Raw genomic sequence first — 26,035 nt, forward strand, 5'->3', positions numbered from 1 at the left:
AAAAAAAAATAGAACGGAAAATTTAGGAAGAGAAAATTGCAGCTGTACCATGTCGTCAATCATCGCAAAGATCAAATTAAATTGACCGATAATGAGCAGAGCCCGATCTTATATCTTTAAGGGTAAAACTCTACAGAGAGATCTATCATCTTGTACTAATACAGTAATTCCTCTTAAGCAAATAACCTTTTTGCCATTTCATTTTTTTTTAATATTCCGCAGAGGCTGAGTGTCAGTTGGTTTAAATTGTTACAGGCTTGTGGGGAGCTGAAGCCGGCTAGCCAAACGTCTCTGCTGTCTTGAGGAAGACACCGGAGGTTGTTAAGCCTGGATAAAAGGTCGGCCTGTAACGAAGTACATGCCAGACACCAGGTTATTGCTATTTCACTAATTTGGCAACTTGGAGGAATTAAATGGCAGAGGACATCGATCAAAAAGCAATATCCCTTTACTATCGGGAGGACTCATTTCACACTGGAAAAGAAAGCCATAAAGTGGCACCATCCTTTTTGCATAAAAATTATCCCGTTGAGCTACGATGCAGGCTGTGCCCAACATAATGTGAAAAAAAACCCCGCCGCGCTCCATGCCACTAATTCCCCCGACAATGAGGCACATCTTGTGTCGGGGCACTGTGAAGCTGCTGCATTTCCATCAGTCGTGCAGCCATTACTTCTCGTGCAGCACATAGACCAGCTTTTAAGCAGCAATACATCAGCTATAAACTATGCCAAGGGACACAAAGTGCTGGTTAACTCAGCGGGCCAGGCAGCATCCCTGGAGAACGTGGGTAGGTGACGTTTCCAGTCGGGACCCTTCTTCAGACTGGGGTAGGGACCCTTCTTCACCCTTCTTCAGAGGTGCTGTCTGCCCCGCTGAGTTGCCCCAGCACTTTGTGTCCTTTTGTATAAAAAACTTTTTCACCCAGAGAGTTGTGAATCTGTGGAATTCTCTGCCACAGAAGGCAGCGGAGGCCAATTCACTGGATGTTTTCAAGAGAGTTAGATATCGCTCCCAGGGCTAAAGGAATCAAGGGATATGGGGGAAAAGCCAGATCTGGGTACTAATTTTGGATGATCAGCCATGATCATTTTGAATGGTGGTGCTGACTCGAAGGGCCGAATGGCCTACTCCTGCACCTATTTTTCTCTGTTTCTATGTGTAAACCTACATCGGCAATTCCTTGTTGTGGCAAGTATTTTTGTTTCACATCCCAAAAGCTAGAGGCTGAGTTCAGGGCATGGTCAGGTTGTAGATTTGCGTTGAAGAAATTCTCGTAACCTGGATCAGTTGAGAGCTACCCTATCGGTTCGCTGGGAGAATGAAGGAATGTCTATTGTTAGGGAGTTAATACCTGACTTGGGAATTTAGCTTCAAGATTTGACTCAGTTGTATCGAAGGCTCAGGTTCCTTGTGCTTTTCACCAAAGAAGACAATGGAAGCAAGTCCACATTTCTGAAGGAGGGACATCCTGGCAGTTGTGAGAAGCAGTACATTTTGTCCTGGACCTGTTTGGTTTATGACCAGTTGTGCAAAACAGTTCCCTCCCCCTCCACCTTTTGTCTGAAGAAGGGTCCCTCCCCGAAACATCGCCCATTCCTTCTTTCCAGAGATGCTGAGTATCTCCAGCATTTTGCGTCTATCTAAAGTAGCTCTGATGTTTTTTGTGTCCTCTTGCTTCATTGAAATAGTGTAGTTGTACTTGTCCAATCCAGCAAACATTATATTCTGGTCCGATAGTGTCACCATGTCAGGATAGACTACTTGGTACCAAATACAAACACAGCGGGAACGCATAGATTAGAAGCAATATGACTAGAGTCGACAATGGATTGTTTACTCCAATGTTATAGTGAAGGTATTAACTGGCACCTACACCGTATTATTCAAATGAAAGTGCTTGTTCGTCAAAACTGCAAGAGTCATGTTGCAAGTTTAGGCGCTTATGGAATTATATACAACTAGTTAGTTTAATAATCGTCAACTTAGATCATAGGTGTTGCGTACGGTGATGTATTTATTCACTTCACGACCACATAAATATAGAACTAAGTGCCAATGTGTTTGATTCTGCACAAGGCTCCAGGCCAATTCTTGCACAGAAAGATATAGACCAGCTTTCATCCGCACTGCTCCAAAAGCACTCCAGTGTGAAAGCAGCTTGTTGCTCTTTGGTCAAAGGTCAATTAAGACTGACCCATATTCACAGGAGTTGAGGAAAAATGTGTGGGATATCTACGAGATGTGGATGATATGAGAGAGAAAGAGAACGAGAGAGAGAGAGGGGGAGAGAGGAGGAGAGAATAATAATAATAATAATGGATGGGATTTATATAGCGCCTTTCTAATACTCAAGGCGCTTTACATCGCATTATTCATTCACTCCTCAGTCACACTCGGTGGTGGTAAGCTACTTCTGTAGCCACAGCTGCCCTGGGGCAGACTGACGGAAGCGTGGCTGCCAATCTGCGCCTACGGCCCCTCCGACCACCACCAATCACTCACACACATTCACACACATTCACACACAGGCAAAGGTGGGTGAAGTGTCTTGCCCAAGGACACAACGACAGTATGCACTCCAAGCGGGATTCGAACCGGCTACCTTCCGGTTGCCAGCCGAACACTTAGCCCATTGCGCTATCTGTCGTCCCAAAGAGAAGGGATGAGAGAAGATGAGAGAGGGAGAGGGGGAGGGGGGAGAGAGAGAGATACACACACACACACAGGGCAGATATTGTGGTATGTTTTGGATCTTGGGCAGTTCCTTCTCTCCTCCATACTTTGTTCTTGCTATCAATTTGATAAGTTAATCTTCGTCTCATCTGTCCACAAGACCTTTTTCCAGAACTGTGGTTGCTCTTTTAAGTACTTCATGGCAAAATGTAACCGGGCCATCCTATTTTTGCGGCTAACCAGTGGTTTGCATCTTGCAGTGTGGCCTCCGTATTTCTGTTCATGAAGTCTTCTGCAGACAGTGGTCATTGACAAATCCACACCCGACTCCTGAAGAGTGTTTCTGATCTGTCGGACAGGTGTTTGGGGATTTTTCTTTATTATAGAGAGAATTCTTCCATCATCAGCTGTGGGGGTCTTCCTTGGCCTGCCAGTCCCTTTGCGATTAGTAAGCTCGCCAGTCCTCTCTTTCTTCTCAATGATGTTTCAAACAGTTGATTTTGGTAAGCCAAATTACAAATCTCGAATTGTGGTGTACAGAGGGAAATAATTAAATGATGTGTCTTTGCCCCAAACATTATGGAGGGCACTGTACATAGAAGCAAGTGTTAACAGGGAAATAAAACATTTTCACAGACAATTACCTCCCAAGTGCTGAGATACAGCAACACCCCGATTGTAATTCTGTGCAGGCTAAAAAGGGTCACTATGTTTAATGGAGTGAGCACTAACAATCAGTAATTAGATGTAAAATTAGAATTATTTATGTCATTAATTGCGAATACTGAGCAATAATAAAAATCATGCCACAGCTCTAACATGATACATGGTATTGACGGGTTATTGGAGTACGGCGTCTCTCAAACCATAATTTATTCATATAGATAAAGTTTAAGTATTTAAAGGTTGTGGAATTTGTTACTAAACCACCTCACTTAACTTATTACAAGTCCGCTGCTTAACCTGTTCAACAAACCTTAGGTGTAGGGTACATTTGGCGTCAGCTTTCAGTGTTCAAAGTTCATAAGTTACAGGAGCAAAATTAGGCCATTTGGCCCATCGGGTCTACTCCGCCATCCAATCAGGCCTGATCTATCTTTCCCTCTCAACCCCATTCTCCTGCCTTCGCCCTATAATCCCCGACACCCGTACTCATTAAGGCAATTTCTGCCTTAAAAATATCTGCCGACTTGGACTCCACAGCCGTCTGTGGCAACGATTTCCATTGATCCCACTCACTGAGATAGTGTTGGGAGTAATATTGAGCTTGCCTTTAATGTCATTGCCAAAATAATTTCCAACAGGGTACCGAACACGCAGGAAATTATTGTCAAGTTCAACTTTGCCTTCATACTGAAGCACACTCACACAATACCAATAGCTCGCAGAGCTGCTGCCTCACAGCCCCAGACACCCGAGTTCAATTCTGACTTTGAGTGCTGTCTGTGTGGAGTTTGCACGTTCTCCCTGTGGCCGCATGGGTTATCTCCGGTTCCCTCTGGTTTCCTCCCACACTCTGAGGTTTATTGTCCTCAGTAAATTGCCCCTGGTGTGTACAGAGGGGATGTGGAAGTGGGGATAACATAAAACTAGTGTGTAGGAAGGAACTGCAGATGCTGGTTTGCACTGAAGATACACATAAAATGCTGGAGTAATTCAGCGGGACAGGCAGCATCTTTGGAGAGAAGTGACGTTTCAGGTCGAGACCGTTGTTCAGACTGAGAGTCAGGGGAGAGGGAAATGAGAGATATGAAAAGGTACAAAGACCAAATGCATGAAAGGTATGAAAAAACAAATCAAAGCCTGCAGAGATGATCAAGGATAAGTGGAGCCCACAATGGTCCATTGTTGGCTGTGGAGAAGGTGACAATGAGTGGATATAAACAGCGAAACTAAGCAGGACGACAGTGAAACTAGTAGGATGATGAGAGTGGGGGAGGCACGGCGAGAGAGGGAATGTCAAGGGTCGACTAGTGTGAATGGAAGATCGGTGGTCGATGGACTCACTAGGCCGAAGGGTCTTTTTCTTCGCTGTACCTTTCAATAACAAATACTAGATCAGGAGCAGGAACACAACCTGCAGTCTTTCTACCTTGGCCCTGGTCTGGTGCTGTACTGTTATGCATCTCCTTTCCTATCCAAGTCGTCAGGGTAGTTAAAGGCTTGCTGCTGGACCAATTCTCATGAAGCACAGCTCTCACAGGCAGCTGCTTACAGGCATCAGTTAATCTCACTGGGGTACAGTAAAATCATTTCAGTTGACAAAATCCACTAACAAAAAATGTATTATATTGAAAAAGGAAATGAGGAGGTGACTATTGTGTATACTGGTAGCCAAATATCATAACTTCCCTTCATATTTTCCAGCTGTGCCGAATCTTAATGCCGGGCCAATATCCAACAGATTTTATAGTTTTCATGCTCCAAATTCCATTGTCATTTGCCAAGCAATTCATGTTTTTACGCACTTTTACCATTTTCTATGTTCGCATAAATGAACCATCAGCTTATGCGGAATTTCAAAATAGTTTTCTTTGCTCATAATATGTCTTTGATATTTTTATTATTCACACTGAATTGAGTGCCCACTGTTTCGGCTTCCACAGTCCACTGAGCCTTCAAAAATGAGAATAAAAGAGGTGACCCAAACACAAAAACTGCCGTAGGAAGGAACTGCAGTTGCTGATTTAACCCGAGGATAGACACAAAAGTCTGACCAAGGGTCTCGACCCGAAACTTCACCCATTCCTTCGCTCCAGAGATGCTGCCTGTCCCGCTGAGTTAGAATTAGATTCCTTTATTGTCATTCAGACCTTTCGGTCTGAATGAAATTATGTTGCCTGCAGTCATACACAGAACCAATAAAAACAAAACATACAATAAACACAAATTAAACATCCACCACAGTGAGTTCACCAAGCACATCCTCACTGCGATGGAGGCAAAGTCTTAGTCTCCGTCTCTTCCCTCCTTGTTCTCCCTCTGCGCTGAGGCGATCGATCCAGGCCGGAGATGCCGCCCTCCAGTCCAGCGGACCTCCGTGTTGATGTCGCCGCCGCCGAAAGCCAGAACGCCGTCTCCGCTCCGAGACAGCCCGCCACAGCATCAGCTCCGGGCAGCCGCCCCAGCTCCAGGCCGCCGCCCCAGCTCCGGGTCCCGCAGTCTCCGCTCCGGGCCGCTGCCCCAGCTCCGGGTCCCGCAGTCTCCGCTCCGGGCCGCCGCCCCAGCTCCGGGTCCCGCAGTCTCCGCTCCGGGCAGCCGCCCCAGCTCCAGGCCGCCGCCCCAGCTCCGGGTCCCGCAGTCTCCGCTCCGGGCCGCTGCCCCAGCTCCAGCTTTTTGTGTCTACCTTCGATTTAAACCAGCATCTGCAGTTCTTTCCTACACAAAAGAATGGAGTAACTCTGCGGGTCACACAGCGTCTCTGGAGGAAAGGAATAGGTTGACGTTTCAGTCTGAAGAAGGGTCTCGATCCGAAATGTCACCTATTGCTTTTCTCCCGAGATGCTGCCTGGCCCGCTGAGTTACTCCAGGTGTGTGTCTGTCTTCTAGCATGCTGTCTAAATAGCTGACTTCATCCAGCAGTTTGCTTTTTGCTCCAGATTGCTGCATCTGCAATCCCTTGTATCTCCATCTTAAACTGTCTGCATCACAACTTCACTACCCACTTTTAGTTTAGTTTAGAGATACAGCGCGAAAACAGGCCCTTCGGCCCACAGGGTCCGCGCCGACCAGCGATCACCCCGCACATTTACACCATCCTACACCCACTAGGGACAATTTTTACATTTACCAAGCCAATTTAGAATGTGGGAGGAAACCGAAGATCTCGGAGAAAACCCACGTAGGTCACAGGGAGAACGTACAAACTCCGTACAAACTGCACCCGTAGTCGGGATCGAACCCGGGTCTCCGGCTCTGCATTCGCTGTAAGCCAGCAACTCTACCGCTGCGCCACCGTGACTTCTAAAGCTTATCCACCTCTGTCCAGCTGGGTGAGAATGCACCCAGCTACTTCCACTCTTAGTCATAGAGTCATACAGCATGGAGACAGGCCCCTCAGCCCAACCTGCCCATGCCTGACCAAGAAGCCCCATCCATGCTAGCTCCACCCGGCTGCATTTAGCCCATCTCCCTCTCTAAACCTATACTGCCCATGTACCTTTCCAAATGTCTTTTAAATGTTGTAATAGGACCTGCCTCAACTACCTCCTCTGACAGCTTGTTCCATACGCCCACCACCCTCTGATTACCCCTGTTCCTATTAGACGTTCCCCCTCTCACCTTAAACCTATGTCCTCTGGTTCTTGACTCCCCTACTCGGGGTAAAAGACTTTGTGCACCTACCCTATCTATTCCCCTTGTCCATCCAGAGGTAGCAAAATAATATAGCATTCCGATAACTTATCCATTGTCCTGAGCAACATCATCTGAAATACAGCGACAGTTTCCAAACATCAGCTGAAACCACAGAGGTCTGCCATGCATCCATCCCCTTTGAAACCTCTATCGTGTCCAAGTTACCAGATGGGTTATTGGACATCCCAGACTAGATGAGCAAAAACTCCCTCGAACCATTGGGAAGCAAGAAGCTGGGAGTTCAGGAGGACCTAATGCATTTTTTTGCCAGATGACTTCAATATGTTCTATTTTCATAAAATGAATTTACCATCTCCACTTCCATCTCTTCCCGGTCCATCATTCGATTCCAGTCTCATTACCACTCATTTTTGCCCCGGACAGTCTTCTCTTTTGCTCGTCACTTTTATCTTGCACCCTGCCCTCCCTTCCTCAATTTCGCTGTATCTTAAAACTTGCTTTATCTCCAATATTTTCCAGTTTGGATGTTAATTTGTTGATCTGAAAAGTTAACTCTTTTCTCTCCTCACAGATGGTCCCTGGTCTACTGAGTATCTTGAATATCTGGTGCTTTTATTTCAGCTTTCCAGCCATTCGCAGTATTTTGCTATTTTTATTTTATCGCCAGCCTCGATGTTGATACTGACATTGCTTGAAAACACTTGGCTAGGTTCGGCCGCTTGCATGCTGCAGAGACGTTTAGATGTTAGACATACAGTGTGGAAACAGGCCTTTCGGCCCACTGAGTCCGCGCCGACCAGCGATCGCTCCGTGCACGAGCACTATCCTACACACACTAGGGACAATTATCCAACTTACCGAAGCCAATTAACTGACAAACCTGTATGTCTTTGGAATGTGGGAGGAAACCGGAGCACACGAGGAAAACTCACGCAGTCACGAGGAGAACATACAAACTCCGGACAGACAGCATCCGTAGTCAAGATTGTACCCGGATCTCTGGCGCTGTAAGTCAGCAACTCCAGCGCTGCGCCACTGTGCCACCCCGGCAAAATCTGCCAGCAGTTTGCAGCCCACATTAGAGATCGATGAGAGCAACAGTCTTTTCACTTTCAGGTCAGTCGGGCCCTTAATATTGTATTAAACTTGAAGACAATTGTACAGTCTATCCAAGCAGATACTTGCCTTCTCTGTGATCGCACCACTTCTTTATCAACCTCAGCATCATATCAAGTTAAACGATTATTTAACCACATTCCATTTAATGTGGCTGAGATTTCCCAATGATCAATATGTTGCTTCCCAAGAACAGGTTGATACATTGCTTTGGTCATCTCAATATAACAGCCGCACAATACTACTGCTAGAAACGGAATCATCTTATGCATCAGCTAAAAGAAAGGCCCCGAACCAAAACATTGTCTGTCCATTTCCCCCTACAGATGCTGCTGGACCTGCTGAGTTACTCCAGCACTTTGTGTTTCCCTCTATCCATCAGATGATGGTTTTGCTTTGAAAGAAAAGAGAGCTGGTCCAGTACCCCATACCCTGCATCAGAAACACAAGGAGCTGCAGACGCTGGGATCTTGAGCAAAAGATAAGGTGCTGGAGTAACTCAGTAAGCCAAGCAGCATCTGTGGAGGGAATGGATCTGTGATGTATCGGGTCTGGACCCTTCTTCAAACTCAGACCCGAAACGTTGCCAATCCATTCCTTCTACAGATGCTGCCCGACCTGCTGAGTTACTCCAGCACATGGTGCTCTGGAACATATTCAGAACGGACTGGAACTTTTCTGGGAAAATACACTTGTTGCACACAGTACTGCAAAGACTCCTACATCACTGGAGTAACAAAAACCTGATGTGAAGAAGGTGTATAATGCCAGTAAGTTGCTAAGTATTTCTGTATCTTAGTGACCTAATTTTCACAGTCTATTTATAATCAACTCCAATGCGATTAGAATACACAACTGAGCCTTATCAAAGACAGAAAGAAGTTGCGGAGTCTGCATACATCCTCAACTAATTTTCTGAGCATTCGATATTTATATGGCTAATGCGATTTAAGGGCCTGTCCCACTTACGCGATTTTTTCGGCAACTTGCCGGCACCCGTCATAGTCGCAGCAGGTCGCTGAAACTTTTCAAAATGTTGAAAATCCAGCGGCGACCAGAAAAAGGTACAACTCTTTGGGCGACATACAGGAGTCACCCCACGACAATTGACAATATAGTACCATTGAACAGTAAAGAACCATTGAACAATGTCAAATTGATTTTAATTGACTGCAAATGGCAAAACATACACCAACATAAAAAATGCTGTACATTCCAACTGTCCACAAATATGTGCAACATTGTATTGTAGAGTCCTGAAAATTACCCAAGGTCCTAAAATAGGTACATGTTCATAAATGATAGGAGTAAAATTAGGCCATTCGGCCCATCATGTCTACTCCACCGTTCAATCATGGCTGATCCATTTCTCCCTCCTAACCCCATTCTCCTGCCTTCTCCCCATAACCCCTGACATCAAAGGTGTGTCTAAACACATACAGCATTACTTCAAACGCCAACTGTAAAGCACTCAACCTCTTCTCTGAGTTTGAAGACATCAGAGAAATCTCTTGGACTGCGAACAACATACAGCTTTTGTCGCTTGCATTTCTGTACATATTGAGTAAATGCTGGTAGTTATATCATCTCACCAGAAGTCTATGCATTCTGCTTTCTGCTTCAGATTGGGTTACCAACCATCTGAAGCAAATAAAAACAGCACCAATTTACCTGAAAAGCTGGTGCAGGCAAGAATTTTGCCTCAACTATTGTTCACTTGGGGGAACTTAAATAGGCCGCTCAAAGGGTAAAGTATTTAACTTCTATTGCATTGCAAATGATTCGCTAATTAGTTAGATAGAAAATGTCATCTTGCTGTATGCAAACAAATGACAGGCTAATTAGTTACATGAATGTCATCTGCTGAAGGCAAACAAAGGTTGAGGCTTTCATCCCCAAGCAAACAGTGCTGCTTCCATTTTTAGCTGAACAACACCTGGGAGGAGAATTGTCTTGGCTGGACTTAAATGCCATTTCATTCACACTCCGCATTTGCTTGGCAAATTCCAGACAAAGAATGTTGCCGTAACATGCTGGGCTAAAGATAAATCGATGATAACAAATAGCCAGGAATATGCTACCAATGATTTCTTTCTTCATGATCAATTGGGTGGCTGACACCAGCAAAAAGTGCAGGAAGGAACTGCAGATGCTGGTTTCGACCGAAGATAGGCACAAAAAAACTGGAGTAACTCAGCAGGACAGGCAGCATCTCTGGAGAGAAAGAGTGGATGACGATTCGGGTCAGGTCTGAAGAAGGGCCTCGACCCGAAACGTCACCCATTCCTTCTCTCCAGAGATGCTGCCTGTCCCGCTGAGTTACTCCAGCATTTGGTGTCCATCCCTTATCTACCTGTGCGTAATCCATATCCATCCATCACCAGCATAAAAGTGCATCAGCTTATTTAAGACACTCCAAGCCAAGTTGCTCGGAATTAACAAGACAAGACACAAGATGCTGGAGTAGCTCAGCATGTCAGGCAGCATCTATGGACAAAAAGAATAGGTGACGTTTCGGGTCGGGACCCATCTTTAGCCTGAAAAAGGTTTCCGACCCAAAACATCACCTATTCCTTTTCTCCAGATATGCTGCCTGACCCGCAGAATGACTCCAGTATTTTGTCTCAGTCTTCAGTATAAACTAGCATCTGCTTTTCCCCCCCCGACAAATTGAATTTCTCTACGTAAAAATTCAACTATGGAATAGCCTAAAATAAAAGACAGAACCAACTGATGGAAGTTCAGAGCTGGTGTTTGTGGCTGAAGTCTTCAAGGGATAGTATTGAAGCTTACCCAGCTGAACTCTATGCAACTCATTAGAAACACACGCTGGTATGCCCTTATTTATCTGTCAAATCCCATTCTGCTCTTTGGGGCATTCAGTTTAGAATTACCAGAGCTGAAGGAGAACAATTTTTTCTCCTCAGTTCCAGGTTCCAGCAATGGTCTGGATTATTGCACACAAGTCTGGTTCCACAACTAAATGACTAAGTTTGTCACAGAGTTCCCTCGCTTCCATCCTTGCGTCACCAAGTCTACCACTCCGATTTAACTCTAAAGATATTCCAAATATCTTGGTAGAGACAAGAACAAACGCAAGGTTTTTGAGTAAGCTGAATGTCAGAAGCATGTAGTCAATTGATCGAATAGGGTGTTCGGAAATAGATTGACCTAAGAATCTGCACTTCCACAATAACTTTCTCCTCTGTTGTTCAGAAGAATGGAGCTTATTAACTTGTACCTGAAGCTGGATATAAAAGTAATTATGTGCATATGTGAGCATGAATGAGTTACAGCTCATGCATGAACCCTGCAGAAGAAAAGCAGCCTGTTTTGCTTCATAACAAAATCAGTGGGCTATCGGGCTTGTTTACATGCTGTATGACAAGATGGAGCATCTTGATTAGCATGGACAAGTTGGGCCAAAGGGCCTGTTTACATGTTATATGTCTCTAGGCATAGATGGGTCAGCATGAGCAAGTTGGGCCAAAAGGCCTGATTCTGTGCTGTGTGGCTCCACAATTAGTTATTTGGCATTAATTTAAGGTCACTTGTCCTGAGATGCAGTGAAAAGTTTTTGTTGCTTTATGGAAATGCGGAATACATTGCAAAATATTTATTTTCTGAGAATGAAGTTCAATTATTGAAGATGGAGGAAAGGAAACACAGGCAATCGTGGCACATCAACCCTGAAGATCTTTTAAATGATTAACAAGCCACAACATGACGTTGTACTCCAGGACGTTTATTAACGCACCCACACGAGTGAATAATATGTGTGATAAATGATCCCCCCAGAAATTGAGACAACCCCCAATTACCCCAAATGCTCAGTACATCCAGGCACATTTGCCATCTTACAAAATGGAGGTCATGAGAGATGCTGATCATTCCTTGATGATGAATAATACAACTCTCCCCACAGACCCACTGCGGAATGTACTTATTTCATTTTAATTTTAACAGCAGACTTGAAAATGATCTTGACGGGGAAAAGCTACCAAATGACTGCAATATTGCTTGAGATTATTATAAGGCAGCGTTGTCGTTCTGGTTTGTTGTATGGTGTCTTGATAAATGTACGTATTGCAAATGCGCTTTTGGGGGTGGCAGTCCTTGAGGGTAAATCTCATGGTGAGGGGAGCACAATGGGAATTCAGAGGAGAGGTCAACATGCCTTGCAGGATTTTCTGTCCGTTAAAATTAATGGACGGAAAATCTCTTCGGGAGTACTGACCTTTGCACCCTAGTTCCTGGTATGTGCTTCCAGCACGCGTGGCTCCCAGTCGGAAGCAGAAATCCTTGAACTATATTTGAAGAATTGCCACTGAATAAATATTTTGCTTTACAGTCCACTGCCATTTGTAAAAAATCTAATTTTATAGATCAGACAGAAATTTCAATCACTATTCACAATGCTGCTGGAAAGCTAGAGTGATGCAGAGATTTTAAAATAATGATAATAATGTTTTAAAATAATATATCAATTACTCTTGCGAGGATTAGCTGCTTTCCTCTATCAACTCTTTTTTCTTATTACTCTCTTTAACATATTTTACATTTCCATTCAGGTTATTTATTCCTTCCATTTTAATTTCCTTTGTGCTGGCTCCCCATTTCTATGTAGAGCCTTTGTTTTCATTGGCAATGGAAATAATCAAAGTCTGACCAGATTGGAGTATGTATCCCCGAGATACCTCAGGACAAAAATAAAGAGTTAATTTTTTAATTTATGAAAAAAAATGTATACTCTCATTGTGGCATAAGTTCAATGAACATCTAATAAGATGTCTGAAGATGGGTCTCGACCCGAAACGTCATCTATTCCTTCGCTCCATAGATGCTGCCTCACCCGCTGAGTTTCTCCAGCTTTTTTGTCTACTATCTAATAAGATGAGCTCTGTTAAATGAAAATGTACATTGAGCTCAGAGGGCTAACCATTCTGTTTGTAATGAATCTGAACTCAAGTGCTCAATGGTATATTTGTTAACTTCAAGGCTTTTGGGTCTGTTGCTGCTTTTATCCGCTTGCCTTGATTTTTGATGGTTTGTGAGCTAATTTTCAGTTACTTTCATCCTTGTCTTAAACTTAGAAATTGCTCTGCACCTCAAAAAAACTCATGAAATTGCAGGGATGTTTGGGATTGGGATGGGCAAGGGGAAATTCCCACCAGCTTTACCAGCCCCAAACATTCAACTTGAAACGTTAAACTTTCCCTCTCTCACCTCATAGCTATGCCCTCTAGTATTGGGCATTTCCACTCTGGGTAGAAAGCTCTGACTGTCGACCCTAACAATGCCTCTCATAATGTTATACACTTCTATCAAGTCTCCCCTCAACCTCCGACGTTCCAGAGAAAACCATCCAAGTCCATCCAACCTACGAAGTCAAGCATGTCTTTCATCTTCTTTATCACCCTATCTACTTGTGCAGCAAACTTTAGTTGAGCTACGAATGTGGACTCCAAGATCCCTTTGCACGTAAACGCTGTTAAGGGTCTTGCCATTGACTATATAAAGCTAGCTTTCTCCCCAGTAGAATAAAGCCGCTAACTTCAAAGGAGTGCATTTGATAAACATAGCTCACTTTCTGCCGAATAACGCTAACTTCACACCACTTATTGAAATTGTAGATGGCGACTGCTCACGTCAACTCAAGCCACTCAAACGTCCTGTTCCTTCAACACTCCACGTCCACCAGCATCAGACACAACCCCGTTCAAATAGCAGTCTACATTTGTCTTGGAAATACTCGTGTCTGCAGCAGGTATTTGCTTTGGCATTCTCAGGAAGCACCACCTACTGTCAGACATTCCCAGCTGAGGCACAAGTATGTCAGCAATGGTCAATGAAGCCGGGTGAGAAATGAACCGTTTAACGGAATGGGAAATCTATTAAGAGCAGGGCAGCACAAAGTTCAAGGTGATTTTGTTAATGAGACCGACAAACCTGCACGCCTTTGGAATGTGGGAGGAAAACCCACGCAGTCACAGAGAACGTACAAACTCTGCACAGGCAGCACCTGTAGTCAGGATTGAACTCGGGGCTCTGGCTCAGAAAGGCAGCAGCTCTACCGCTGCGCCACCGTGCTGCCCAATAGCTCCCGGAAGGTCTCTGGGCAAGTGGTAATCGAATGAATGCCTGCACTGTTATCCCTTGCCTGTGTCCCAGAAATCTAATACACATAATCTCCGACATTTAGGATCCATTCCAGTTAAAAGGGTGATAGTGTCAATCTGTCACAAGAAGGAATTGTGTGACTGCATGAACAGATTCATGTTACACAGCTTAGTTCTTGTAGCTGTGTTCAGGAAGCTCAATGGACAGAGTTACAGTTGTGTGTGCGCTCCTTGCAGTGCCTGGCTGCCTGGTGATGTGAGCCGCTGCTACCCAACAGAGCCTCCTGCGAGCCATCTGGTTTGACATCCAAGTGCTCTCTGACCCGCCTGGAGCGAGGCAGGAGGCAGGGGAACAGAAACGTGTTTGTTCCCAACAGCACCGACTTTTGTGAAAGGAACCATTCTCCTTCTCCTTGCTAATCACCAGCAGTCAGAAGCTGGACCAACATGGAGGGCTAAATCTCTCAACGCTATCAGTTCGGACACCCAACTCCAAAATCATTTAAGAACTTGCTGCACACGAAGAAATCTACACCACACTGTCCACCCACATACACACTGCAGCAGAAAACATGTCAGCCAGAATGCTAAAATATGCCGTAACATGATCTATAATAATTCTCTCCACAATCATTTCAATTCTTCCGTATCAAACGTGGGTACTTGTCCAAAATATCCCTTCACGCATCAGGTTTCAAACATTTCTGGCATCAATCAGAGGTAAACCATTTATTTACACACATTCCTCCGAGGTTCCAGGGTAGGGGTCAGGAGAAGGGACAATTGTTGATTTTCCTTCTCCTCCTTAACTCAGGAATGCCAAAGATGACAATCACACCCACACCACCTGGCCTCAGATCAGATTAATTCAGCACAAACCACATGTAAACCCAATCTGGAGCTAAGAGATAGATAAGAGCTTTCATTTAAAGTGGTGCGAGAAGATAGATTAGATGTTATGATGCTGGCAGTGCCTTGGAAAACATTAAAATATAACCAGTATGTAGGAAGGAACTGCAGATGCTGGTTTATACCGAAGACTTCAGTCTGAAGAAGGGTCTCTATCTGAAACGTCACTCATTCCTCCTCTCCAGAGATGCTGCCTGTCCCGCTGAGTTACTCCAGCATTTGGTGTCTATCTTCGAAATATAACCAAGCACCCGAATAGCCCCTCCCAGGTGAGAACATGGGTTACATGTGCTTCCTCCAACCTCACCTATTGCATTCGATGCTCTTAATATGGCCTCCGCGACGTCTACAAGGCCAAGCGTAAACTAGGCGACTGTTTCGCCAGATATTGGTGCTATGTCCACCGAGACCACATGGAGCTCCCAGTTGCTTGCAATTTTAATTCCCTTTCCCATAACAATCTTTCCGCCCTTGCCTCCTCCATCGCCGGAGCGAAGACACATGCAAACGAGAAGAGCACCTTGGATAGCCTATAACCCAGTGGCATGAACATTGAACTCTCCAATTCAGCTTACCCAACCGCCCTCCGCCCCCCCCCCCCCCCCCCCCCCCCCGTCTCATCCGTGCAGTTCTTCCCCCCCAAACACAGCACCATCGTTATTAGATCAAGAAATTGGGGGAATTGGGACACATAACGATACAGAGAGGGTGAATTCCCATAAAATATCATGTTACATATAGATACATAGAAAATAGGTGCAGGAGTAGGCCATTCGGCCCTTCGAGCCTGCACCGCCATTCAATATGATCATGGCTGATCATCCAACTCAGTATCCCGTACCTGCCTTCTCTCCATACCCCCTGATCCCTTTAGCCACATCTAACCCCCTCTTAGATATAGCCATTGAACTGGCCTCAACTGCCCTCTGTGGCAGAGAGTTCCAGAGATTCACCACTCTGTGTGAAAAATGTTTTTCTCATCTCGGTCCTAAAGGATTTCCCCCTTATCCTTAAGCTGTGAACCCTTGTCCTGGACTTCCCCAACATCGGGAACAATCTTCCTGCATCTAGCCTGTCCAACTCCTTAAGAATTTTGTAAGTTTCTATAAGATCCCCCCTCAATCTCCTAAATTCTAGCGAATATAAGCCGAGTCTATCCAGTCCTGACATCCCAGGAATCAGTCTGGTGAACCTTCTCTGCACTCCCTCTATGGCAATAATGTCCTTCCTCAGATTTGGAGACCAAAACTGTACGCAATACTCCAGGTGTGGTCTCACCAAGACCCTGTACAACTGCAGTAGAACCTCCCTGCTCCTATACTCAAATCCTTTTGCTATGAAAATGTTTGTATAGTTTTAGGAGCAAAATTAGGCCATTCGGCCCATCAAGTCAATCATAACCTGCCAAAACCAGCTAGTTTGCGGGGTCTCTAATGCAAAGCCTGAAAAAGCCTTGGATCTGCACCCCCGCCAGGTTACAGAACTTGAGTTCAGGGAGGAAGAAAGAACAACTTATAAAACATCTTCCACATCTGCCAGAAAAAAAAATTAAAATGTTCCAGTGCGCCAATTTTCTCCCACATCCCAAAGACGGCAGATTTGTAGGATAATTGGCCTCTGTAAATTGCCTTCAGTGTGTAGGGAATGAATACAAAAATTAGGTGACTTAAAACCAGTGTGAATGGGTGAAGGATGGTCAGAGTGGACATTTCCATGCTCTAGAATATCCAAATGATTTTGAAATGCTATTTGTTGTAATAGGTGCTATGTAAATATATCTAATAAAACATTAATAAATGCATTGTATATATAATATGGGATGTGGCAGTCCATGGAAAACAAATGATGACTTTTGAAGGCTTGTGATCCATTTTAGGAATTTGATTTTGTGAACATTCTGATTTTCAGTGTAATCAGAATGTGGATACATCACAGATTTCAGACTGTAAATTATCAGCCCGTTGCGCAAATTGGCCTCTTCCAAGAAAATTTAAATAACTTATGATGGACGAAGCTGACAAATTGGCTTCTTTACATTCTGACAAATGCTAAGTACTTGTAACGAAAGCTCAATATGTACAAGATCATTTTGGGCTTCTTTAGGCAGAACTCATTTAATTTCCGTCATGCTTCAGTTAAGCAAGAATCTGTCTGGAAGCCGCTTTTCAAAATGCCCAAAACTATCAGGATTTCACTCAGCAACACGTTGCAACCTGTCACAAATTAGTGTTCTACCAAGAAGGAATGGCCGTGGACAGACATTGGGAATGCTAGCACTGCTGAGGATGGATCATTCTGGTCCCCTGACAAGATCTCTACAGTTCATAATAAGAATAAATTCCCGTCAAAATTAGCTCCATAATTTCAACTTCATTACAGCACTTTTGTGTAACGTGGCCGTTTTGGTTCAGCAAGTAGAGCTGCTGTCTCAATGATGCACTGACCTGAGTTCAGTCTTAACCTCCAGTGCTTCCCAGTGTGGATTCTGCACGGTGGCGCAGCAGTAGAGTTGCTGCCTTACAGCACCGGAGACCCGGGTTCGATCCTGACTACGGGTGCCGTCTGTGCGGAGTTTGTACGTTCTCCCTGTGACCGCGTGGGTTTTCTCTGCATGCTCCACTTTCCTCCCACACCCCAAAGACGTACAGGTTTGTAGGTTAATTGGCTTGGTCTAATACAGAGATTCCCAACCTGGGGCCTTATGGCAATTTTCAGGAGGGCCACAGAAAAATTGGGGGATTTAGGGGGCCACTGGTTCAATGAAGGGGGGCACTTTTTTCCCGCTAATAATGTCATGGGGGCGGGGGGGGGCACAGAAAAATTGGAGAGCCCAAGGGGGCCATGAACTAAAAAAGGTTGGGAACCACTGGTCTTGAATATTAGAAAGGCGCTATATAAATCCCATCCATTATTATTATTATTAATACATTGTCCCTAGTGTATGTAGGGTTGTGTTAATGTGTGAGGATCGCTGATCTGCCCGGACTCGGTGGGCCGAAGGGCCTGTTTCCGTGCTGTATCTCTAAATTAAACTAAACTGAACGACATGTGAACACACAAGTTTTCCTCTACCACCCAGAGACATGTAGGATGGCAGGTTAATTAGCCGCTGCCAACAGCCACTAGTATGTGAGTGAGCAGTAGGATCTGTGGGGAACTGATGGATTGAAAATTGAGGTCAAATTCAAATACGATAAGACAAATGATAGTTTGACTCTGGTGGGGTGCATGATGGAATTTGTAACAGGGACAATATTGGTGACACATGAGGTTGCAGATGCTGCAATGTGGAACAACAAATAATCTGATGGAAGAACTCAGCAGGTCAGGCAGCATCTGTGGTGGGCGCAAAGGATTGGTCAATCATTCGGGTGGAAACTCTGCACTTTTCACACTATGGCCCCCGGTTCATGATTCCTCATCTTAGTTTTTGTTTAGTTTAGAGATACAGCGCGGAAACAGGCCCTTCGGCCCACCAGGTCTGCATCAACCAGTGATCCCCGCACATTAACACAACCCTACACACATCAGGGACAATGTCTTACATTTAGACCAAGTCAATTAACCTACAAAACTGTAAGTCTTTGGAGTTTGGAAGGAAACCGTAGATCTCGGACAAAACCCATGCAGGCTATTCCCGGGATGGCGGGACTGTCATATGCTTATAGAATGGAGCGGCTGGGCTTGTATACTCTGGAATTTAGAAGGATGAGAGGATATCCTATTGAAACATATACGACTGTTAAGGGTTTGGACACGCCAGAGGCAGGAAACATGTTGCTGATGTTGGGGGAATCCAGAACCAGGGGCCACAGTTTAAGAATAAGGGGTAAGCCATTTAGAATGGAGATGAGGAAAAACATTTTCACACAGTTGTGAGTCTGTGGAATTCTCTGCCTCAAAAGGCGGTGGAGGCCAGTTCTCTGGATGCTTTCAAGAGAGAGTTAGATAGAGCTCTTAAAGATAGCAGAGTTAGGGGATATGGGGAGAAGGCAGGAATGGGGCCCTGATTGTGGGGAATGTGGCCCTGATACTTCTCTAAGCTCCATAGAAAACTTGGTTAAAAAAGCATGATAGTACACTTCACAAAATGCCCACAGCTTGGTAGACACCTGATAATTGAAAGTCCTGTTAGTTCACTCTGCACTCCACCTCCTTGGTATGATAGCAGAAACAAATGATCAAAGGAAAGCTTGCGGTCGGTCGTGTGACATGCATTAGGCCGGACGGAGCATTGAGACTTACATTCCTTGGACATGCCAACTTCTAGGCACTTCTGTAGTCGGCAATACTGACACCGATTGCGGGTGACTTTGTTGATGATGCAGTTCTTATCTCTGTGGCAGGTGTAGACCATGTTCTTTTGGATACTTCTTCGGAAAAAACCCTGCACATAAACACAGAAAGAGAAAAATATGCGACTGGTCTTGACTGCAGGTATTCCAAAAATAAAACGCTGGACAACAATAAATATGCATTGTACGGTAAGAAAAGATTCCCTCCAATGGTTCAACTAAAAAAGATAGCAAAAACAATGATTCATGTGGAGCTAGACGGAAAAGGCTGGAGTAACTCAGCGGGTCAGGCAGCATCTCTGGAGAAAATGGATAGGTGACGATTTGGGTTGGGACCCTTCTTCAAACCCGACCCAAAACGTCACCAATGTATTTTCTCTGGTGATGCTGCCCGTCCCGCTGAGTGACTTTCCTTGGACAATGATTTTAGATGGTCAGCCATGATCGTATTGAATGGTGGTGCTGGCCATAAGAAATACTGGTGTCTTGCCCAGAGGAGGGGAATCGACAACCAGGGGATTTAAGGTGAGGGGGGGGGGGAAAGATTTAATAAGAACCAGAGGGGTATCTTTTTCACACAATGGGTGGTGGGTGTATAGAACGAGCTGCAGGAGGAGGTAGTTGAGGCAGGTAGTATCACAGCGTTTGAGAAACATTTAGATAGGTACATGGATAGGACAGGTTTAGAGGGAAACTGACCAAAGGCATGTAGTTGGGACTATTGTAGACGGACACAAAATGCTGGAGTAACTCAGCAGGGCAGGCAGCATATCTGGGGAGAAGGAATGAGTGATGTTTTGGGTCTCGACCTGAAATGTTGCCATTCCTTCTCAGCATGTAGTTGTGGGCAGGTTGGGCCAAAGGACCCCTTTCCACGCTGTAAGACTATCTTTCTATTCTACAACCAGTGGCATGAACCTGAGACAATGAGACTGATTGGCAGAGCCTGTGTGGCCAGCATTCTTTGCCAGCGGGCTGCAGACACTTGGCATTTGTGGTCACTCTACCCAATGTGTGCCACTGGCTGCCAATAATTCCAACCAGCAACATGAACTCGGAAAATTGGCTCCAATGTCTGTGCATTCCTGCCTCCACTTCCCAAGTATGCTGATCCCATTGCAGACAGCTGTACCTGTCCAATTTAGTGGACTGCCAACAATACCAGATCCTTGTAAATCTGTTGGAACAGCTGATAGTACTTCATATTTCCTTTAAAAAATGTACTGAACATGGTCACCGATGATTTACATTCCCAACTTATCCGTGTATGTAAAAATCAAGCTTCTGACAATTACACACCTGATCCAAATTAATTCCCATTTAAGCAAATATTCCCCTGCAGCAAACAACTTTCAACTCCCATGCCCATATCATAATCCAAAATCGACATAGTCATAGAGTCCTACAGCCTGGAAACAAGCCTTTCGGCCGAACTTGCCCACACCGGTCAACATGTCCCATCTACACTTGTTCTACCTGCCTGCGTTTGGCCCATATCCCTCTAATCCATGTACCTGTTTAAATGTTTCTTAAACATTGCGATCGTACCTGCTTTAACGACCTCGTTCCATACACCCACCACCCATTGCGTGATAATGTTACTCCTTGGTTCCTATTAAATCATTCCCCCCTCACCTGAAACCTATGTCCTCTGCTTCTTGATTCCCCTACTCTGGGCAAGAGACTCTGTGCGTCTACCCGATCTATTCTTCTCATGATTTTCAAGATTCAAGATTCAAGAGAGTTTATTGTCATGTGTCCCTGATAGTACAATGAAATTCTTGCTTTGCTTCAGCACAACAGAACATAGTAGGCATGACTACAGAATACCATATACCATTATATAAATATGTACACACATGAATAAATAAACTGATAAAGTGCAAATAAACAGATAATGGGCTATTAATGTTCAGCGTTTTGTCCGAGCCGAGTTTAATAGCCTGATGGATATGGGGAAGTAGCTATTACTGAACCTGGACGTTGAAGTCTTCAGGCTCCTGTACCTTCTACCTGAAGGTAGCGGGGAGGTGAGTGTGGGGCCAGGATGGTGTTATACGCCTCTATATGATCGACACTCATCCTCCTGCGCTCCAAGGAATAGAGACTCAGCCTACTCAACCTCTCAGACATCTGGACAGACATTAGATGTTGCCAAGAGTGTTAATTTTTCAACTGTGCAGTACATTATAGATGGTTTGAACAGCTCACTGTCAAATATCCCCTACACACTGCATCATACTTCTCAGATACATTGCCAATCCTCAGGGAGTTTTCCAACTGACGGTTCAAAACAACATCTGCTGCCGCCCATCATTTGTAACATAATTTTATGTTGCAGGTGTGTTGTCCTTTTCAGTCTCCAACCTGTTCCAAAACCACAAACATTTTCCCATGATAAATGTCCACAGGTGACAGTGGTAAAATATTGTCTTAAGTTTGTAGAGTGAATTTCCAATAAGCTAATTGACAGCAGATGTTATTGCAGCCAAAATTGGTCCCGAGCATGATCTTGAGAGGAATAGATCGGGTAGATGCACAGGGTCTCTTGCCCAGAGTAGGTGAATCGAGGACCAGCGGACATAGGTTGAAGGTTAAGGGGGATTTTAAGGGTAACTATTTCACAAAAAGGGTGGTGGGTGTATGGAACAACCTGCCAGATGATGTAGTTGAGGCTGGGACTATCCCAACATTTAAGAAGCAGTCAGACAGGTACATGGATAGGACATGTTTGGAGGGATATGGACCAAGCGCAGGCAGGTGGGGCTAGTGTAGCTGGGACAGGTTGGCCGGGCTGGGCAAGTTGGGCCGAGGGGCCTCTTTCCACACTGTATCACTCTATGACTCCATGAACATCCAAACCCAGGCTTTCTCGCACTGCTGGTGGTCAAATCAAAACCGAATAGTGAAAGGCCTGGATAGAGTGGTTGTGGACAGGATGTTTCCACTAGTGGGAGAGTCTAGCACCAGAGGGCACAGCCTCAGAATAAAAGGACGTACCTTTAGAAAGGAGATGAGGAGAAATGTATTTAGTCAGAGGGTGGTGAATCTGTGGAATTCATTGCCGCAGACGGCTATGGAGGCCAAGTCTTTGGGTATTTTTAAGGCAGAGAGTCAGTGAACTTAAACAAGGGATGAATGCCCTAGGCTTCGTCCGTCTACCTTTGATAGATGCATCTGACCTTGATAACATTGACAGGACTGACCACTGCACTGTCATGGAGGACATGAGGCCCCATCTTCACAACACCATACCCTGAAGCAACACAATCATGTCAATGGTAGAACAGATTTAGCAGCTCACAACTGGGCGGCCATGAGGTGCTGTAGACCAATGGAGTCAGGAGAAAGGTACACTACCACTGTCTGTAGCCCCACGGCTCAGCATATCCCTCACTGCACCATTGCTATGCGAACACTAAAAAAGACTGCATATGCTAAAGTCCAATCTAGAAGTACAAACAGAAACCCTAGAGCAGAAATAGACAAAGCTGTTTCTCAGTGGGTCGGGATGTATCTGTGGGAAGGGAAACAGAGTCAATGTTTCAGGTCAAAGACACGGAAACACTGACACAAAGATACAGGGCGGTCACGGTGGCGCAGCGGTAGAGTTGCTGCCTTACAGCGAATGCAGCTCAGGAGACCCGGGTTCGATCCCGACTACGGGTGCTGTCTGTGCGGAGTTTGTACGTGCTCCCCGTGACCTGTGTGGGTTTTTCTCCGAGATCTTCGGTTTCCTCCCTCACTCCAAAGACGTTCAGGGTTTGTAGGTTAATCGGCTTGGTAAATGTAATAATCGTCCCTGGTGGGTGTAGGATGGTGTTAATGTGCGGGGATCGCTGGTCGGCAAGGACCCGGTGGGCCGAATGTCCTGTTTCCGCGCTGTATCTCTAAACTAAACTAAACTAAACACTTTGCCAGAACTGGAAAGGAAGCGGAAAAGGCTTGTTAAATTACAGGAAGGGTGGAGGAGGGATTGTCTCAGAGAGGGGGGAAGCCCAGGGTGACCTGAGGAATAAGCTAGTGCTACTATCATGTCTGAAGTATGAAGAAGGGTCTCGCCTATTCCTTTTCTCCATGATGCTGTCTGACCCGCTGAGTTACTCCAGCTTTTTGTGTCTGTCTTTAGTTTAAACCGGCATCTGCAGTTCCTTCCTCCACACCACTATTATGTTTTGACTGCTCCTTTCCCCTCTCCCACACAGCTTTTCTTTGTTACATGGCCGAGAGGTAAGCTCGCTGCCAGTAAGCCATGGCTGACACATTCGGCTCTGCGACACTTTGTGCAATGATTTCACCATCAGGGGAAACGTGGCAGTGAAATCTGGATGATGGCTTCATGGAGATGGAAAACCTTCTGGTCTTTTAGCAGGAAATGCCAAATGCACAGCAGTCTGAATCAAAATGTCGACAAGTAAAGAAATAAAAAGTTTATTTTGTGTAATGCTATTTCTTTTGCTGAGCATTTCTGATAAAGGTAAACAACCCCAAGCCCCTATAATCTTCTCGAATAGCCGTGCAGAAGTTATTTCCCAAAGTAATCTCCCTGCATATAAAAACTAAAGCCATGGGGCTCAGATCGGATTCAGTCATCGGTACTGGCCTAACACAAAGCAATGAAACGAGGCTATGTATTGCTGAAGAGAGCAGCCAGGTTGCAAGCTTTATGGACGATTCATTTTAGCTAGAACATCTGTTTCAGCATGAAATGTCCACAAAGTGCAAACATTGCGTTTCCCATACTTTCGTCAGAAAGTAGTTATTTAAGATCAGTCGCTGCACAATATGGTTGCTGCAAATATTTGGAACAACGTTGAAGATATTTTTGACCCCCTCTACCTACCCCCCCACCCCCCCCCCCCCCCCCAAGGTTCTTTGTTTCTCTCGTGCTCGTATTACAGATCTATATGTAACTACCTTTGTTACATTCAATATAGGAAATCTTATGCACCGGTGATTAGTGGAGTATACTGAATGACAATTAGTCAATAAGGGGCTGCACGGTAGAGTTGCTGCTTTACAGCGCCAGACACCCAGGTTCGATCCTGACTACAGGTGCTGTCTGAATGGAGTTTGCACGTTCTCCCGTGACCGCTTGGGTTCCTCCCACACTCAAAAGACGTGCAGATCTGTAGGTTAATTGGCTTTGGTAAAGATTGTAACTTGTCCCTAGTGTGCAGGGTAGCGTTAGTGTACGGGGTGATCGCTGGTTGACGTGGACTCAGTGGGCCGAAGGGCCTACGTCCGTGCTGTGTCTATAAAGTCTAAAGAAATAACCTGCTTCGGTAAATTTTGATTTCACAGAACCCCAAAATCAAACCTTAAACTGAGGTTTTATAATGAGTTAAGGGCCTGTCCCACCAGCATGCGATTGCATGCGTCTAGCGCGACCAAACGTGGTGGCTTGAGGCGTACGGCCTCGCGGGGCCGGTCCCAATTCCAACCTCGGAGCCGTCTGGAGTTGTATGGGGCTGGTCCCGACATCATACTCACCAATCAGCTGGGCAGGAGGCGGGCCGACTGAATTTAGACGTCGCACGGCGACGGGCAGTTACGTCATCACGCAACGGCAAGCCGGGCGGTGACGTCATCGCGCCACGCCATGCGCTAGGCGACGCTGCGTACGACGTCGAGGCGCTGCGTACGGCCTCAAGCGGCTGCGGGCCGACAGGCCGTTGTCGCGCGGAATTTTTGAACAGTGTCAGTTTTTTGGAGCCCCGTGCGATGTCGGGACCAGCCCCGCACAACTCCATACGGCTCCTGCGATCAAAGTGGGACCGGCCCCGCGAGGCCGTACGGGTCAAGCGACCACATTAGGTCGCGCTCGCCGCATGCAGTCGCATGCTGGTGGGACCGGCCCTTTACTAATTGAAGCAAGAACAGTGAATAAGCTGGATGTGACTGCCCAAGCTCACTAAATGGACAGACTAAAAATGCGAGTGTTGTTTGTACCTATGAACATAGAACTTAGTAACGGTAGTCCACGGCCTCTCAGAACTCCTCCGTTAATTAATAGGAATGTAGCCGAACTGATTTAAAACTCAATTTCATGTTATCCCACCAGCAACCTTTCAGCCTCTTTCTTATCAAGAATCTATCTAATCCTGACCTGAAACATCGCCCGTCCATTCCCACCCCAGGTGCTGTCTGACTGACTGAGTTCCTCCAGCACTTTGAGTTTTTACTCAAGATTCCAGCATCTGCAGTTCCCTGTGTCTCCATTCAGCCAGCTCGTGCGTTTCCAGTTGCCGTGACAACCTAGCTCGTAAGCAGGAAGCAACTTCCAAAGTGCGCTGAAGTTTACCTGGGGCCATTACTATATTTATCTTTTCAGGCCATTTTTGATTCCTCGTCAGCTTCAGGGCTAGAGTTGGACTTCTCACCCTCACGTCAAGGTCAACCATTTGACAGGTGATCGTTTTTACAAGACTCGTCCCATTAGCTTTTCCCTCGCTGTCAGAGTGCAGCACTCACTCCATTGCTGGCTTCGGTTTCCTCCCACACTCCAAAGACGTGCAGGTTTGTGGGTTAATTGACTTGGTATAAATGTAAATTGTCCCGCGTGTGTGTCGGACAGTGTTCGTGTGCGGGAATCGCTGGTCA

At 45.4% G+C, this 26,035-nt stretch overlaps 1 protein-coding gene across 9 annotated transcripts in view; it reads right to left on the bottom strand.

The window, feature by feature from the left end:
- rara (retinoic acid receptor alpha) overlaps positions 1-26,035 on the bottom strand; it is a 541,920-nt gene that overhangs the window by 23,993 nt on the left and 491,892 nt on the right. For all 9 annotated transcript variants that reach the window (XM_033035045.1, XM_033035043.1, XM_033035044.1 and 6 more), the window contains one exon: positions 19,383-19,524. In XM_033035045.1, the coding sequence (XP_032890936.1) occupies positions 19,383-19,524 (142 nt within the window). The remainder of the gene's footprint in view (positions 1-19,382; positions 19,525-26,035) is intronic.

This window comes from Amblyraja radiata, chromosome 16 (assembly GCF_010909765.2).
Source record: "Amblyraja radiata isolate CabotCenter1 chromosome 16, sAmbRad1.1.pri, whole genome shotgun sequence".
In the NCBI taxonomy this organism is placed as follows: Eukaryota; Metazoa; Chordata; class Chondrichthyes; order Rajiformes; family Rajidae; genus Amblyraja; species Amblyraja radiata.